Consider the following 19,100-nt stretch of genomic DNA (forward strand, 5'->3'; position numbering starts at 1 on the left):
ATCTGATGTGAGAGTTTTCTGTAGAGAACAATTCAGAAAAAAGGGAGAGTGAAGGAAAAAGGGAGAGGTATTTAAAGGGTCTGGAATTGCAAAGCCGGAGCAGAAAAGGTGCCACATTTTTAAGTTATGTATGTGCTTGAGCAAGTTACTTCATAAACACAAAGAGAAGCTAAAGTAAAGCTATGATAACACATTTACGATGTGGTACTTCAACTGACTTAAGCAATTCATGCCTGCACCATATAGTCCTGCCCCTCCTTTGTGCAGGTGTGACTGCTTGGTAAAATGCCAGAAGGAACAGAGCCAGCTAGGAAGAGCCTAGCCAACAAACTGTGAGTCTAGCCCAGTAACAAACTGGCACCCAGAAGTCAAAGTGACTCCAGAAGTGGTTTTGCAGTGAGATCCCAGTCACAGAATGGGAGATTTTTGCTCCAAAGGTCATCTTTCCAAGACCTAGTAAACAGCAGAATGAAGCTATTTTTAATTGGAACAGGTTGTCAAAGCTGTGAAATTGCTACCAGTGGAAAACAGAAAATTAGTAACTGCTGCTCTGAGACCACCAAAAAAAGATCTACAAGCATTTTTGAAGGGTGGGTCAGGCACCAGTGGTGCACAAAACCATCAGGTATGAAGGCAAATTATCATCACTTGCTGATGTAGTGGCTGAGAAGATGAGGAAATATCCAGGAGCAAGTCTAGGAGGTGATAAATGCCAAAAATACCGAGTTGGTCAGATTCCCATCAGAGCATGTGGGAAGTGGTGTGGTGGTGATTATCCAACCTTGGGCTCTCAAAAACCCAACAGGAATAGGTGACTCAATTCTTCTCCAGAAGAGCTTTTTTCACATCTGTAAATACTGTACATTTATTTGTGAGTCATACATTAACTGTTGCATAAAATTAATTTGACTTTAAATAAATTACAGCTTGAGGGTTGTCGCGACTGAGGGAAATGGATTCTTTTTGGAAGCAAGGGAGAACCAGGGGAATAGTAGGTAGGGATTCAAAGGATCTTCATAATCATGATGCATCATTATACTACTTACTGACAAAATCAACATGCCTTACATTTGTGGACAGGTCACCCTACTTAACCTTCAACAGGAGCATTAAATTATACATGTTCAACAAATAGTGGAAGGAATTATGAATGATTCACATTAGCTCATCCTACCAGAACACCCTCCTCCTCTTTCATGTCCATTGAATCAGGAAAGCCAAGTAGACATTACCACCCTCCCCCAGCTGGGATATTTATAATGCCTCTCTCTTTATTCTCTGACATCTAATAAAAGGCATGCTCACACTGCAGTCCTCTGCTATTTAATTAAAGACAATCAGTAGGGAGACACAAATCTACCGAAAACCAATCTTTATTAATTTTCCTGCCCTTTGTTTGCTTTCTGCCATACCCATAAAGACAGCAGTGTCTGAAAGACAAATGAGTTATGTGGATTTAATACTGAAGATAGGAAAAGGAAAGATACCAGAGCACTGAGGTGCTGGCACTGGGTGGGAGTGATCACAGAGCACATTTTTCGTGTATATTATGGGCTTGAAACTTGTCTGACCCAATTGTACATTAGACCATTAGTGATGGCCCAGTCTGTCTGGGAGAAGAAATATGCAGACCCCTCTCCCTTCCTCCCAGATACTTTCCTCAGCATGGTGGTGGAGCTGTATTGTAGTTACGAACTCCAATTTCAGACACTAATAAATTATAAGGCAGAACTTTCCATGTTCTGCTGCCATAAAAGGGTACCAGACAGAGGTGAGAAATCCAGATCTAGGAAAACTTAAATTCACCTTCCAGATCCACTGGAGTAGCAGATAGGATTCGGCAGCTGATTTAAAGTGCAGTTCACTGCAGTCAGTCCTGACTTTCTGAAAGAACACAACGTATTTATAGAAAAGTTAGAGTTAGTTAAGAAACAAATTTTAGCTATGGATGTACTAATATATATACTGATATATATACTGATTTCATATAACTAACACCAGCTCTCTGAAGGACACCCAGGCTGTCCTGATGGCAGGGCTGGGGGGGACCCAGCCATAATGGTGGAAGGTGCTGTCTTCAGCTGCTTGCCTCCAGCCTTTAGCCAGAGGTTATCCCCATGAAGTCTCACACAGGTGCTTTTTAGCACATTTAAGACAAATTAATGGTAAAGCTTATGCTTACCTTGTTCTTGTAGCTTGATTCCTTTGGTTGCAATGGTGCACATGAAGAAATGCTTATATAGAAGGAAGAAATTCTCTGCAAGGTGCAGTGATGGGCAGATAAGGACTGGCTAATGATCAGTGACTTCTACTAATACAGCTATTTACAGAGTTCACATCTTTGTCATTCCAACTATTATCCCTGTAAATTTTTTTTCACATTGTACCTGGTCATTTTTCAGTACCAAATTCTAATTCACAGCCAAGCACCAGATGCTGTGATATGATCCTTCCCAGATGTAAAATCTCCAGACGTTCCATGCCTACAAAATAAAAGCTACCCAAGAATATCCAATTTCATTTAATACTAGTCTTGGAAATCTTTCGTCTGGTCATTCCAGTATAAAGTGTAACCAGACAGTGCACATGTGCAGTTTCACTAGAAAGTGAACAGATATTTACAACCCAGGGAACAGAGAAGGCCAGAAGCCCTAGCAAAAACAAACACACAAACCGTAAGTCATTAGTTTGGTGCTTCAGAGCAACAGTCTGAGATTATTCTCAGCAGCATTTAATGCTGCTGTCTAGGATTTAATTTTCTCAGCTAACACAAGTTTATTTGAAAGGCACTGCAGCAAGCTCATAGTTATATGGCCAGATCAATCCTGGCTGACATTACGAGGGAAAGAAAAGACAGACGTGATGACACAGGAATCTTTCCGATCATAGCTTCCTCTGCTTTATACCTGCTACCACTGAATGCTTGCCAAAAACCTTTTTTGTGCATGTATTATGCAAGACTAGCTATTTTCTCTCAGTACTCCCGTGACAACTCATTTGCCTTTGAAAGCAGAAAAACCCTCTACAACCTTTTTCCCTACTTTGATCTAGGACACAGAATAACAGTATTTAAGATTTAGCAGAGATTTTCCACCATCTGCAACAGATGATAACCTTTCAAGTGCAATGCAAGAACCAAAGTCAGAATATTAAGTGTCCATGTCATCAAGGGAATGTGGGAAAATGAAAAGGAAGGGAAAGCAATTCAGACTGTGAGTTTTATGACTATCTAGAGTAAAACAAATCATGTAAATATTGCTTATTTTCCCACTTTGATGTAGAGACTTGTAAAGCTGATTCCTGTAAATGGTATGGACTTTCAGAGAATCACAGAATCACAGAATATTGAGTTGGAAGACACCCATAAGGATAATTTCAATGACTTCTAGGCTCTGGGAAGTTCTACAAATTTAACCAGATTCTTGCTTTTCTTTCTCTCTCCTGTTTTGAAAAATGCTTCACTTATTCAGGTTGGAATGAAATAATGATGTCCAAGTTTGGAGAAGAAATACCTTCTTGGGCTCAATCCTATGTTTCTCAGGGATGTTTCACATTAACAAAACTAAGGCATCAAGGAAGCTGGATATATGATCAGTAAGAGAGACTTTAGCACTTTTGACTCAATTACTGAGTGCGTAATTTGGGTATCTTGAATGATTGTGTGGCCTGTGTCAGCAACTCCGGTGTGCTCAGCCACCACTCACACCTTCTGCACCAGATCTCTGTGCCAGCCTGGCTGAAGACACCCTCTTGTTTTCACCAATATAGAGTCAGAAGATCATGCCTCAGAACTGCCTCTGGAGGATTCCTGAAGGCAGGACATGCAGTGCTGCTCAGACTTTGGCCTCTGAGTTGTGTACTGATCTAAAACCGGCCTCCTTTTGAAAACCCTGGAAATGCAGGTGTTGCTCATTCCTGTTCTGGGCTGTGTCCAGTTCTGGGCTCCTCAGTACAAGAAAGACAAGGAGCTGCTGGAGCAGGTCCAGCAGAGGTCACAAGACCAAACATCTCTCTTATGAGGAGAGACTGTGGGAACTGGAGCTGTTTAGTCTGAAAACTGAGAGGGGATCTCATCAATACATAGAAACATCTCAGAGGAGGGTGCCAAGAGGATGATGCCAGGCTCTTTTCTGTGGCACTTAGTGACAGGACGAGGAGCAGCGCCCACAAAATAAAATGCAGGAAGTTTCACTTCAACATGGGGAACAACTTCTCAGTGAAGGTGGCAGAGCACTGGAACAGGCTGCCCAGGGAGGTCGTAGAGCCTCCCTGTCTGGAGACATTCACAGCCCATCTGGACGCGCTCCTGTCACCTACTGTAGGTGACCCTGCTTGGCAGGAGGGGTAGAGCAGATGCTCTCCAGAAGTCCCTTCCAAGCCTAACGATTCTGGGATTCTGTGTGATTCTCTTTTTTGAAAACCTTCTGTCGGCCTAGCACACGACGGGGCTGGGCACCCCTGCCCGCACAGGCCGCGCTGGCGGCTCCGCGCCCGGGGCCGGCCGGCAGCACTCGGGGCACGCCGGGGCCAGCCCGCAGTACCCGGGGCACTCCACCACCTGGGCCCGCCCGCAGCACTCCGGGCACTCGGGGCACGCCGGGGCCAGCCCGCAGTACCCGGGGCACTCCACCACCTGGGCCCGCCCGCAGCACTCGGGGCACGCCGGGGCCAGCCCGCAGTACCCGGGGCACTCCACCACCTGGGCCCGCCCGCAGCACTCCGGGCACTCGGGGCACGCCGGGGCCAGCCCGCAGTACCCGGGGCACTCCACCACCTGGGCCCGCCCGCAGCACCCGGGCACTCCGGGCACTCCGGGCCCTCCGGCCGCGGCGCAGGCGCGGGGAGCAGGCGGGGCCCGGGCCGCTCCTCCCGCTGCCCCCGGTGCCGGTGATCCCTGCGCCGTTCCGTAGCCGCAGCGCAGGGAGGCGGCGGAGCGCGGCCGAGCCCGGCCCGCCGCGCTGGCGAGATGGCGGCGCAGAAGATCAACGAGGCGCTGGAGCACATCGCGAAAGCGGAGAAATAGTGAGCGGGGGCCGGCGGGTGCGGGCTGAGGGGAGCTGCCGGCTCGGCACTCGCGCTGTCCGGGCCGCCCGGCGCTCCAGCCCCGTGGGGGCGGCCTGTCCCCTCCCGGCCTGGCAGGGGGCCCAGGAGACGCCGTGAGCCAGGCGGCGGCACTTCGGGAGAGGGGAGGGAGGTGGCGGGGCCGCGGGGAGGGAGTCGGGGCAGGGCTGCTCGGCCCTCCTGTGCCTGAGGGGACGCTCCCTGCGGGTCGGGCGCTGTCGAGGGCCTGCTGCCCCGAACAGGGACTGTGAAGCGGCCCTAAGACTCAGCAGTGGGGGCGGTGCGGCTCACAGGCCTGGAGCCTGAGCGGTTTCCACTAGGGCCTTGTGGCCTTTATTGCTCAGATGGCAAGGCGAGAACCGTCACTTCTGCCATTCTGCTAAAGTTAGTGGGAGGAAGACAAGTCACACAGTCAGTTAGGCTGGAAAAGGTTTCTGAGATGATCGAATCCAGCCTGTGACCCAGCACCACTCTGTCAACTAGACCAGGACACTGAGTGCCACATCCAGCCTTTCCTTAACACTTCTGGGAATGGTGACTATATCACCTTCCATTCCAATATCTAATAAACTTTTCTGTGAAGAATGTCTTCCAAATGTCCATCGTAAACCTCCTCTGGAACGTCTCAAGACTATAGACAAGTGGGAGAAGAGTTATGGAGACTGTGTTTGATAAAAGGGCTTGACTTTACTGAGGTGGTGTGTGTTTGTTTCCTGCCCTTGAGGAATGTGTGATTGGTGCTTCTCAAATGGCTTCAAAGACCTGTACTTATGTTTATCTTGGAGAGCTTAACATCTATGATTGTCTGCTACTGTGTATTTTAACAATGAATATAGTCATTTTGCTTGTAAGTCTGAATTGCACAGAGTATGGTATAGATGTAATAGAGCTGACTAATCCAAGGATACCATCGTTTTAGTAAGAATAGTGACAGGCCCTCTGGAAATCATGGATCAAATGTATAAATTGGCATAGAGGGAAAACTTTGGAATCGAAAAAACCCAGCATATCTTACTCAAGTTACTTGACCGAAAGAGCCCCCCTGCAGAATTTATTTTAAGTTTATCTGGAGAGGTCTTGAAATAAAAGGCACTGAGACCTCAAATTGTGTGTAGATTGAGTACATTATATATTTTAGCTTGATGCGTTTAAGACTCTGACTGATAAAAATACCAGAATGTAAAGGCTTGATTTAGAGTCCTCTGTGGTCATCATCCAAGCAAGACAAGACCACCTTAGGATCCATATGCAACTGTTTTGTCAAGGAAAGAATGTGTTGCATATGATGTGTTGGCCTACAACAAATACTCAAGTAGACTGTAAAGTTATGGTAATATTTTAATTTCTTCTAGAAATTAGGAACTCGGCATATTGGATTCCAAATTGCCTAATGACTCATCTAATTTTCCAGTGTTCATTTCCCCCTGTGTATCTGTGCCTACGCATAGCACCTTTTAGTGTCATGATCTATTGTAGACATATAAATGACATATAAGTCTTTGGGTTGGTAAGTAAATTCTTTTATTTGTTTATGAATTGGAGAGTCTGTTAATTCTCAGAAGTAAAAAAAAAATCCTATAGAGGAATGCTGGAAACTGATGTGTGAAAAAAAATATTGTCAGGTGTCATGGTATAAGAAATCTGGAGACACTATGTTGTTGTAGGAGGGAGTATTTTTCTTTTGCTGACTTCTTACTACTGAGAGGATGGACTTGGGAACACTGTAGAAGCATGTTAGGGTGAGAGTGTAACTAAGGGATATAATTGCAGTGCTTTGTGCAATTTTTAATAGTGCAATTCTTAACATTTATTTTTACTATGGTAGTGATGCCACCACAGTATTGGCATATACGTAATTGCTCATTTCCAGGTGTATTCTAAAGTTTGAAATGTATCTGAAGTGCCTTGATGGTAAAATATAAAATCTTTACTAATTGTTTCTTGTGTTTTAGCCTGAAAACTGGATTCTTAAAGTGGAAACCAGATTATGACAGTGCAGCCACTGAATATGGGAAGGCAGGTATGTGTGGCTGTAAATATGGCCATATATATTTCCAGGTATTCATCAAGCTTAGTCCTTGATAACGTGTTATATATTTTTATTACCTTGCTGTGTAAGTAAAGCTGTTGTGAAAACTAAATATAAGATGAAACTACAAAAAATCCTCATAGTAGCATTGTAAAATAAATTTCAGGTTGTACTTGGAGATCTAGAACAGTTTCCAAAACCAATTTTTTTAAAAGCTTACAGCTTCTTTTTTATATTTCTATATGTGACAGAAATAAAGCTTTCTTTCCTTCTTTCACTTGTCCACCCCCAAATCCTGTGACTTTATCTACAAGACAACAGACGTTCAAGCTGGTTTTAAAATTTTGCTTTATCATCATCTTATGAAATATGTCCTGTCAAAGACTGTCTCAGTAGGGTGAGATGCTGCCAGGTTGGTTGGGTTTTTTTTTCAGGCACAGTAAGGACTCATTCCTCCCTTTTTCCACTGCCAAGTGACACACTGAATATAAAATCCTTACTAGTGGATTTCTTTTTGTTCTTAAGCATTTTCTTGTTTCTCATAGTAGTAATTTGTTGTGGTCTTTTGGCTTCTTAGTCTAGGCATTCCTACTTATTCACCTAAGACTGAATACAAAAATACAAACTTAGAAGAGCAACTGGAGCATTTATGAAGTGAAATTTATTTTAAATCTTGCTTCATATTTTATTAGTTAAATGAGATAGAAATACATATTTGTATCCTGTGTGCTGACTGAAATTATGGGTATCCTTTGTTGGTGGCACATTTCTGTCTTTGTATAGCTCCTAATGATTAAAATTATATTAATATACATTCCTCCATTTCTGTAATTAAAATACAGCATGAGTGACTTTCAAGTACGTTGAGAGCTAAATATATTGAGAGCTATGTACGATACTGTGGTGGTATAGATGGGGTGTTGGTAATAAATGTCTTTAATGGTAACCAAATAACTAAAGAAGCAAGGAGAACTGTCTGGGATTTTTGAGGAGACCTTGGTAAACTGTAACCATGTATTTGAAGAGCCTATTTGCATCTTTAGGTAGCTGAACTCTAGAGCAGCAGTGGTAAAAAAGAAGACAATGTCAAGTTGTAAATAAAATCCTTATTTGCTTTCTTGCAGCTGTTGCTTTTAAGAATGCCAAGCAGTTTGACCAGGCAAGGGAAGCCTGTTTACGGGAGGCTGAGGCACATGAAAACAATAAAGCGTATCTTTTCACTGATTGAAATTCTTTCTTTCCAAGAGGCTGACTAATTTCTACTTATATAAGAATAATGGGGGTTGGTAGCAGGTTATTTAATATATTTGCACATCTTGTAATTGTAGCAGAATTATTTTTTAAAAGTCTGTTCCTGTGTGCTCTGAGTGCGAAAACTAAAGAACTGTTGGTGAGAGAGTTAAGATTGTCCCAAATAACTGCTGACAGGTGCCTGAGACACCTAGGGACTGCTTCAGAAATTTAATTGGTTTTTAATAACCTACTCATACATGGTATAAACTAAATGAAGCTCTGACATTATTACAGTATTGTAGCACTGTTTAATAAGCAGGAACGTATTTTAAGCTTTTTACAAACTTTATGTGTATATGTGCCTATACATTTATATGTACCTATACATTGCTATATTGCATTTATTCTGTCCTTAGAATTATTTACTTTTGACAGCTTGCCTGCAGTTGTAAAAAGTTCAGTTTGCCTTTTTGGGGTTCCTTGATTTGAAATTAGTAGTTGTGTAAGATTTTGTGCAATAGTATTTTTCCTGCATTATATTTTTGTGGCTTTTGTCCTTGACTTCAACAATTTTATGTCCAGTCTCTTTCATGCTGCCAAGTAAGTACAGAAGTGCTAAGTAATCTGAAACAGATTTTTTAACATACAGTACAAGCAAGAACTATCATTTTGATGTCAGTGTAATAAGTGTTCTGATTCAAATTATTTTGCTTCTTCAAAATTAGTTCAGTGGAAGTATGAGCTACAAAAGTCTGAAAACCTGTAATGGCCATTTGAAGGAATGATGATTTTGGCATTCTTCAGTACCTTTCAATAGCAAATATTTTTTCTTAGATGAATTTCTCATAACTTTGAAATTCTACACTGTTGAGCTAATTAAGAAATTTTAAATTAAAGAGTATTTCAGAGATGACAATATTCGAAATACTGCCTGGGGATCAGGTTAGAAGAAATTCTTACTGGGGAGTCTGGTTGAATTTTGTGGAAGATAAAAGTTACATGTGTGCTGTGTCATTAAATAAAACACTTGAAATATCCTCAAAGCATTAAATATTAACAGTGAAGATGTTAGATAGTCAATGCATGTTAACTTTTGCTTCATAACTACAGCTTATTGTAATACACCATCTCTCACCAAATTGTACATTTTTTTTCTCTGTAGAGCTTATGAACAAGCTGGCATGATGCTAAAGGTATTCTCATTTACTAGTTTTTATTTTTATGTTCTATTTGATAGTGACAAATATCATGCACTGGACCATTTTGCAAATATATGTAAGCAAATTGCATATTAAAGTGAAATATTTTGGTTGACTCATAGTCCCCACCTCTACCTTTGGTATGTTAGGAAAGCAACATTTGTATTTGTGCAGGAAAATAATTTTCCTTTTGTAGAAGGAAAGAAGAGTTTCTCATGTCAGCGGGTAACAGAAAAGTGGTGCTGCTTTTACTCTAAACTACCACAGGTTCATGACTTACACAAAAGTTGAGTACTTAAAAGTGAATTTTATGGAGTTGATGGTCAATTTTCACTAGCCCTGCAAGTTTGTAAATAAAAATTAGAACCTTAATAAATAATTTATTGTAATTTTCTTTGATTCATGTCCTTGCACATAGGCTCCTTTCCTGACAGCAGTGTTCCTGTGACTATTGCCTTGTAGGAGATGCAGAGGCTGCCTGAAGCAGTTCAGCTGATCGAGAAAGCCAGTATGATGTACCTGGAGAATGGGACACCAGACACAGCAGCCATTGCACTGGAACGGGCTGGAAAGTGAGTCTGAATTATTGGTGGCTAGAATCTGTGCAGGGCCAGGGTATGTCTGTGGTTTGCTTTCATGTCTTTTTCATGCTTTCAGGTAAAAAATATTTTTATTTCATCTGAAGAGAAAGTATTGATGTTTTTTGCAGGTTGATAGAAAATGTGAGTCCAGAGAAGGCTGTGCAGCTCTATCAGCAAGCAGCATCGGTGTTTGAAGTAAGTGGGGGATTTTTGTGGGCGTTTTTGGTTTGTTGGGTTTTTTTCTTACAGCTATAGATTAAGTTCTAAATTACATTTCCTTCATTTTACATGAGTGGCTGAGTAATGGAGCTGAAGGCTTCTCATGCTGTGTAGAGAGGGGAATGACAAAAGTTAGGAGTCAGTTTGCTTTGCCTTTTTCTCAGTTTAGGACTTTACAGAATCTGAATTTTGTAGTTCAGGTGTTCTGCCTCTTGTTGGGCAGCACAGAGGGTAAGAGAATATGTCTGCTATTGAGTACTGGAACACAAAATAATTAGAAATCCCTGAAGGCACAGAAGAAAAGATTTTGCTTGGTGCTCCACCCATTCCACGAGCCAGTGATTTGCCTCTTTGCAAGTGGCTTTGATGTACTTCTCTTTTGTCAGTTGTCATGTGTTTCCAGATTAGCAAATTTGTATTGACATTCCTCTGCTGAGCAGATCCATACAGGAGCTGGCTGTGGAACTTGGTAGCACTAATACACTAAATGTTTCCCTTGAGTGTGTGAACAGCTGATTTAATAACTAACAGGTATTCTGAGTTACAGGTGACATAGGTTAAGGTCTAGTGGTCTTAATTCTGTGCAAATGAAATAAGAATGTCTGAATTATTTTTTTTCTTCTCTAGAATGAAGAACGTTTACGGCAGGCATTAGAAATGCTGGGGAAGGCATCAAGACTTCTGGTCAGAGGACGCAGGTATAGCTTTATCCATTTTTGTTCTTTTAATGTCATTGAATCTTACAATGTGATTTTGATTGTGGTTTTTTGTCTTGCTGTTGTTTGGTTTATGTACTATTCTTATTTGAAGCTCACTTCAAACTAAATTCCAGTTTCTGTGATATATGCCATGTTCATCCAGGAACCACCCATTTTGTGTTGTGGGATGGGAGAATGTGAGCTGAATGATTTCTGCTCTGTGAAAACACCATTTCTCATTAATTCTTAAAATACTCCATATTTTTTGTTTGTTTTTGTTTTCCAACATTAGTATGTAGCAAGTACTTGAAAGTCCCTTGTAGCTGTGGGACACAAAACAGAGGAATTAGGCCTAACCTGAGGAAAGAAATCTGCAGCAGTCTTATTCTGGACTTCTTAAAGAAGAGTGAATCTTGGAATCTCAGTGAGACAAGTTTAATTGTAAATTGCTTGCACCAAACTTGACCTTCAGTTCATTTTAGACATGCTTCACTGAAACATTTAAGAGCTATATTGCTAGTTCATGGTTATCAGATTTATTGATAGCTTATAGTAATCTCAGGACATATAGAAAAGTGTTAGTGTATGTAACAAAGCATTCGCCTTGTACGGTGTTACCAAAACCAAGGTTTCTCTTAATAAATACCAGAGATGTTCTTAGCACATGCACAAAAGGAATTGCTGACTATATATTTACCTACTCTGTTTTTGGATCTACTGTTGGTTTTTAGTTGTGTTGCTATTTATTCCAGTAGACTTGCCACCGTATTAGTTAAACATTTTGTAATTAGCCTTGGGTTCATTGTGTTATATTCCTGGCACTGATACTCCTGTTTTTTTGGTTTTTAGATTAGATGAGGCTGCACTGTCTCTTCAAAAGGAAAAAAGTATTTATAAGGAAATTGAAAACTACCCCACCTGCTATAAGGTAATTTCTAAGCGACAGCTTCTGATAGTACATTTCAATTTTTTATTTTTGTTGTTGCTGACATCTGACAGATGATGGGTACCTCTTGATTAAGTGATAAGTTTCTTGCTAAATGGTGACAGTTTGCGGTAGTGATGTTTCCCCAAACTTTAGCTATGCTTTTATATTTTTTAAGATAAGATCTGTTATAAGATCTACAGGAGCTGTCAAAACCAGACAACACATAAAAAATAAATATGTTATTAAAAAAATACAAAAACTGTTACTTGGGACAGCAATCCATTAAAATGTTATAGGAGATAACCTGTTTCATACCAGGTGAGGAGATGGCTCTCTTACTTTTTCACTAGATTGTTTTGACTCACTTCTGTCCGTATCTTAGGATGATTGTGGATTGTAATGACCTTTGTCATAGTCCAGTATACTGTTTTTCTCATATTTTACTAATTTCTAAAACATCATAAGGCTTACTTTTTTTTTTTTTTTGTTTTGTTTAGAAAACTATTGCTCAAGTCTTAGTTCATCTTCATAGAAATGATTATGTTGCTGCAGAAAGATGTGTGAGAGAAAGCTACAGGTAAGTCTACTTCATGCCCTATAATTTTAAACTGAATGTTTCACTAGTGTAGATCTATCTTGCCTGACATTGTTCTTTCATATATTTTTAACCTGCACTTGTGTTGACTTACAGTACAATAATAATTGTATGTGTGTGGCTATCAGCAATCTTTTTCACACATAACAGATTTAGCTGTGATGGCTACAGTGATTCTTCTTAACAAACCTAAAATACAGAGTCGTAAAGAACTAGTTATGTGTGACAGGGGGAATGAGATGGAAATTAAAAGTTCTTGCCACGTTACAGGAGAAAACTTTGGTCAAAATATGGATTAGTGTTTAACCTTGGCAATTCTTCATTTCAACTTAAATTGGAACTTCAATAGCAAAATCTCAAAACAATATGTTTTTTATTTAAACTGTGTTTTTAGTGAAATGAGCATAGGTATAAGTTAAATTGTACTACTTTAGCTTTAGAAATAATCTTTCGAGGTCAGTCTTTAAACATCTTGCTTATGTTTTCCAAATCTCCAGTTTTATATACAGAAACTCATGACAGAATTTTTCCATATGTAAAGTGGAGATAGAGTTTGACTAATCAGGAAAAAAATATTAAAAATTTAACATTCTTGTTTAATCTTGACTATGATTGTGGTCTTACTTGCAATATGCAAACTAATATTACTTAAAGTTTAATTTTTATGAATAGATTCATGTACCTGAAGAAACAAACTCTTAATTTCCTTCAGTATACCAGGATTTAATGGTAGTGAAGACTGTGCAGCACTGGAGCAACTTCTAGAAGGGTATGATCAACAAGATCAGGATCAGGTTTCTGAAGTCTGTAATTCTCCACTCTTCAAATACATGGACAATGATGTAAGTAGACAGAGCCTGTGATCGGGGTGTTTTTTCAGGTTAAGAGGGTGAGCTTTTTTTCCTAGTAAAGGAAAATAAGAAGAGCACAGTCTGTGTATTTATTGTGGTTTCCTGTCCTGCTGCCCTTTGGCTGTGAGCTTCCTGCATTCTTTTACTTTTCCTGCCAGTGCTGGTGCTGCCTGCCTTTCAGATGGTGCGAAGGATTAGGTGAAAGAACAGCTTGTTAAGGATTTACTGAATTTGTTTAATGAGTTGACCAAAATTCAGTCCTCTTCTGCTTCCTTCCTTAAGGGCGAGAACAGTTCGCTGCTTCTGCTTTTTCACAGAAATACCATGTAGCAAGATGAATGTGCATAAACATGAACAGACCATGATGCCTACAGGGTGGCATCATTGAATGTTTTTTCCATTGCTTATTCTAATTGGGGTACTCATTCAGGATAGATTTTTAATTTGGAGCAAGTAGTTGTGTCTCTTTCTCCACCATTTTTTATTTAATTGAATTTGTAAATTGCAGGAAGTATAAGATGGGAAAGGTGTGAAGTAATGGAAATATCAATCCCTGCCAAACCTTAGCAGCATTGGCTAATTTTACTTTGTTGAATAGTGAAAATTAAGTTACTAGTCTTGCTGAACAACACTTGTAAGGCTGTTTACATGATCTAATACTAGCTACATACTGGAATTACTTATTTTTTACATAAAGCTTGAACCAGAGGAGCTATGTGTCTTATTTATTCAGTATTAAGCAGTGTCAATACAGATCTCATATCCCATTCTCGGAGTATTTGAGAGAGAGAAAAATGAACCAATGATATGTTTATTCCAAGCTAGAAAAATACATCCTGAGCATCATCACTCTGTTTCTATACTGAATGTTGCCTGCTTCCTTATTGTGAGCTTCAGTCAATTCTATGATAGTACAGAAATTAAACTTGCCTTGTTATTGTCAGTATGCCAAGCTTGGTCTTACCTTGGTGGTCCCAGGAGGTGGAATCAAGAAGAAGTCGCCAAATGCTGCCCAAGACAAAGCCAGAGGACCAGCTGCAGTGGGCTCTCATGCTGATGAGGAAGAGGATGAATATTCTGGTGGACTGTGTTAGCTACAGACTAGGTTGTCATCAATATCTGACTGACCTGTGATGCTGAGCATATCCAAAGGTACCAGATTTACCAGAGCTTCATTGCAATTGTGATATGGGAATCCTAATATTAACTTGGCAGCTTCTGGGTGCAATGCAGGAGAAAAAGCATGATTGTACCTTCATCTTGAAACATCTTTGGACTTCATCTCTTACCTGGCAGGGGCTTTCTTAGAGCCCTGCCTTCAGCTGACGGGAAAAAATTGAGAAGAGTTTTACTAAAAGCACAGTTTAAAAGAAACCAAAGCCTCAGAAGCACTGGAGGGAGAGTGGTACAAAATTTTAAATGCTAGATTTCAACAGCTGACACTTTTGGTCCCAGTAAGATGTTTGCAGTTGTTTTCAGAATTAAATGTATGATCATTTATCTGGCTATTCATCTCTTGTTTAAGACCATTTAAGGCAGACTGTGCCAGGCAGGATTTTTACTTGTGTAAGCACTAGGGGGAGCATTCAGTTTGTTTTTACTCCACTGGGGAATATTATTTTAATACCTTATTTTTTACAGTATCCACATGAGTATGAAAAACACTAAGTCAACTAGGTTGAAGTTATCTTCCAAGCATCTGCCTTTCCTCATAAGAAATTTATTGACCTGAACTACTTGGAAATAAATGTGTCCATAGTGTTTGTAATGTGCACCTTAGAAAAGGAAAGAGTGAACGACCATTCTTAGCAGTGTTTTTGAAGTGTGCCATAACCAAAATAGAAACTGAAGTTAGTAGGTAATGTGCACTAAATAAAAACTTCTGAAGACAAATGTTTAACAAAAACTTAGGTGGAATAGTTTCAGTGATATATTTGAGTTCATGAGCGTCCTAGGTGTTCATTTGCTAAATCAGTATGCTAGTCTGTGAAGACATTTGATTCTTCCATGTTTTCAAAGCATTGAACAGATATCTCCTATAAATGGCGTTTTTCAAACTAGCTTAGAATCCTAGGTAACCAAATTTTAATGCATCCTATCTCTGTTTGGTTTCAAGACATCATGTGTTTTGCAAGCTTCTTTAATGTTCTAAATTTTTTTCACTGTTTTGTTCTTAAAAATTGTCAAGTCTAGAAGTTGTACCTGTGGCTTGTTTCCTCAGCAGGACCTAAGCAAAGTCTGAACTAGGGTGACATCACTTGGAATCCAGCAGGGATTTGTATGTGATGCCCAAAGCTCTCTAAACAAGAGACCAAAAGCACAGTCTAAAAGTGTTGGGATAGTTTCTGCCATATTAAGGAATTGGATGTCATCAAAAATATCAAGCATCTGTCTGACAAAATTGTGTCAGGCGTTATTGTGATGAAGGTTCAAATTTTAGAGGGCTAATGCTCACTTTCCTTGGGGTGAATAGCACTCAGTAACATTCACATGGGAGCACAAACTGCAGTATAATTTGCTATCTCATTAGAAAGTCACATTATTCAATTTAATGGGTGTTCAAAAACCAGTTTTGTGTCTTTGTCTTGTGTAATAATAACCATGAGTTTTAAAGCTGTTTAGAATGCACCTGTAGTTCTTTACTATCTGAAGGGTAATTTCCCTTTGTTATCAATTATGTATATAAAAGTTTTGGCTCTATGAAATTTTAGGAAGTGAGTTACTTTTCTCTGAGAATGCTTGCAGGTATACATGAAAGATAGTTTTCAAGACTTTCCTAGAATTCTAGAACTCTTCTAGAATTTTTGCTGTTGGAGGATCTCAATTCAGTTTAACTGAAGTTTAACTTCTGCCTTCTGGATTTGAATCAAGTTGAACATAACACTTATTATGGTGAGTTTTTATCACAGGTAGTAAAATGCAGACGTAGAAACTCAGGGAACACTAAGGAATTTTCTTCAAGCTTTTCTTGCTACTAATTCTGAAATCAGTTTTGTTGTATGAGCCCATGGAGTCTGCTTTTGTGTGGGTGAACAGTTGTATGCATATGAAATGATGAGGTGCATAAGAAAACTGGGAACTTGGTGTGCTTCTGTGGAGAATTTTCAGATTTATTTAAACTGTGCTTGTAACACTAAGGCCCTTAAAAGAAAAAAATTATTGGTTACATTTTTAGAACATACTTTCCATATGGAAAAAAAGAAAAAAAGCAAAACTTCCTTTCCCCCTCCCTCAAGTTGTTTTTTCTGTGCCAAGGGTGAAAAATATGGGATAAAAGTGGCTGGTACTAAACATGTTAAGCTGCCATTGAATTGATATTTCTGATTCTTAGGAGTAGAATCTTAATCTTTAATTGCAATGTTGCTGCAAAGACCAAATCTGCAGAAGTGGAAGCATCTGAAAATAAGATGGTCTATTTTATATAACTTATTCTCCTATTTTAGACAGTGAAAGTGTGTTAGGAATGTTAACTGCCTTTTAGTAAATGTTTAACTATAGAGAAAACTGTCTGTATATTATGTGTTAGTGTTTGTTTCTATCTTTCAGAGCAATTTGCACACTTATGTAAATACCATTTAAGTGATCTAAAAATGGAAAATATAACATTTACAGCAAGAGAGTTTCCAAAACCAGTGTTGACTGTAATAAAAAAAATAAATTGTGCATGGGGGCTGAGCAATGGCCAATGCAATGTATATGTAAAATCAGATTTCTAAATTACCTGTAACTTAATACTCAAATGATCAAGTGCAGTGTGAAACCTGTGCTTTACTTGTTCTTTTCCAAATTTGTGGTGTAATAGAGTACAAATTGTGTTTGTTACAGCTTTACAGATGCTGCCTTTTGAGAAGAGGCTGTGTGTTTCACCAACATGAAAAATAAAACTTGAAATTAGTGCATAAGTGGTAGCTTTCTCTGTTGTTGATCAGGTCCTTCTGAGGGCCACCATTTGAAAATGAATGTTGATTATATTTAATTTGTCACTGGGATAGATTTTCAAATTGTTTTTTGTATGAGAATACAAGATTGTCATTATTCAAGTTGGAATCAATGGGAAGTTTTAAAAACAACTAGACTTCACTCAACTTAAGGATGTGAATTCTGTAACTCTTTGGAGACTTCATAATTGTAGAAAAATCACCTTTTCTACTATTTTAAACTGAAACTTGCTGGAATATTTGGAGGTTGAAGAATCTGGCACTGAAGTTCTACCAGTGTAGCAGGAATTGTTCCTTAGTTTCTGAAAATATGCAGCTGTATAAAATTATAAGAACTAAGCTGCTCTCAGGGACAAAACAAAACAAAACAAACCAAACAAAAAAACCCAAAAAAAGACCCAAAAAAACAAAAAAAAAAAAAAAAGCCATGCAATCTAGATTTAGAATAAGTAGTGACCTTTTTTGGATGCAGGAAATGGAAAAAAAAAAGTGACCCCAACCTCTACAACTAGTAGTGGTAATAAAATTGGAGGAAGTAGATGTAACTTTAGAGAGCAGAAGGGAACCACTTGGGATCTGCGGTTTGAGCCTGAACAGGGACATGAATCTCTGAGTTAATGGTCTTTAGAGGCCAGCATGCCCAGGAGCTGGGCTCATCTCTTCCTCTGCCTTGGGACCTGTTGGAGAGGATGTGCAGAGTGCTGTCTCTGACCACTTGCCACAAGGCTGGTGGGTGTTTGTTTCAGAGCTGCTGCTGCTGCCCTTTGGCAGTGATTTCCAGAGTGTCGGCCTGGAACGGGAGCGGAGAGGCAGCTGCAGGGCTGCACGTACATGTTGAGAACATGTGGCTGCTGTGATTCATCGGCTGAGTCCTGTGGGAATAGTGGTGAGAGCGTGGCTGGACTCCGCAGTGCGCGCTGCCAGCATCTTCACTGGTGTGTGACCAGTTTGGACTGCGCCACAGAAACGTTCCCATCCCACAGTGACAGAAGCGGCCCCAGCATGTGCTCTGTGAAAATGGGATGCCAGCAGTTGTCTTGCTTGTTTTCGAATTGTATTTATGTGCCTTTATTTTGCGTTGTTTCTGAGCTCTGCATAACCCAGCGTGGATCTGTTATCCCAAGAGTGTTGTTCCCTCTTAGCTCTAGATGGTGCTGCAGAGCTGGCACGGGCCTTTCATCTGCTCTGTGTCCAGAGCAGCTTCTGCTTTTAAATGCGCTCAGCTGGAGTGTAGATTTGGTTAGAAATATCCACATGGGGACCTGCCCTTGCTGCTGCTTCTCGTGGCTTGAAACACCTGCCTGAAGTCGTAGAAGTCAGCTTAAAAAGACAGCTTAGGTTGTTGTGTTTTCACTTCTCTGAATATGGGCCTGGGAAATCGGGTGATTAAGAGCCAGGTTGTGGATAGTGGGTGGGTGGGCAAATAAAACAGTAGCCAGTGTGCACTATAACCTGTTAAAAGAAATTTTCAGTTCCAGGGCTGCCTGATTCTGCTACAACTGGCAGTCTTAGTGCAGCAACAAAATTTTTTGAAATACCTCCTGCATAGACATCAACAAGTATAGGGGGCAAGGAAATTAACAAAATGGAAGGAGTGAGGAAGCTGGTCATCAGGCAGTGGTATGTTGATGGATGGAACAGAGAGCTCCTGCTGAAATTTGCTGAAAGGAGTTTGCTTACAAAAAATTTGCCACTTCCTGATTCATCCACAGAGTCAGGGAGGGAAGGATGAGGACTGGTATGACTGCTCTCTTCATGCTGGGGAGAG

General features: G+C 40.1%; 1 protein-coding gene across 1 annotated transcript; it reads left to right on the forward strand.

Annotated features, from left to right (window-relative positions):
- Positions 1-4,826: 4,826 nt before the first annotated feature.
- On the forward strand, positions 4,827-17,296 carry NAPG (NSF attachment protein gamma). The gene is made up of 12 exons (XM_056483344.1): positions 4,827-5,022; positions 7,014-7,081; positions 8,215-8,299; positions 8,906-8,923; positions 9,486-9,516; positions 9,985-10,094; positions 10,232-10,298; positions 10,950-11,020; positions 11,870-11,948; positions 12,446-12,525; positions 13,256-13,385; positions 14,339-17,296. The coding sequence occupies exons 1-12, from the start codon at positions 4,967-4,969 to the stop codon at positions 14,486-14,488; spliced, it is 945 nt and encodes a 314-aa protein (XP_056339319.1). The 5' UTR covers positions 4,827-4,966; the 3' UTR covers positions 14,489-17,296.
- The last annotated feature ends 1,804 nt before the right edge of the window (positions 17,297-19,100 follow it).

Source organism: Oenanthe melanoleuca, chromosome 2, assembly GCF_029582105.1.
Source record: "Oenanthe melanoleuca isolate GR-GAL-2019-014 chromosome 2, OMel1.0, whole genome shotgun sequence".
Taxonomy (NCBI): domain Eukaryota; kingdom Metazoa; phylum Chordata; class Aves; order Passeriformes; family Muscicapidae; genus Oenanthe; species Oenanthe melanoleuca.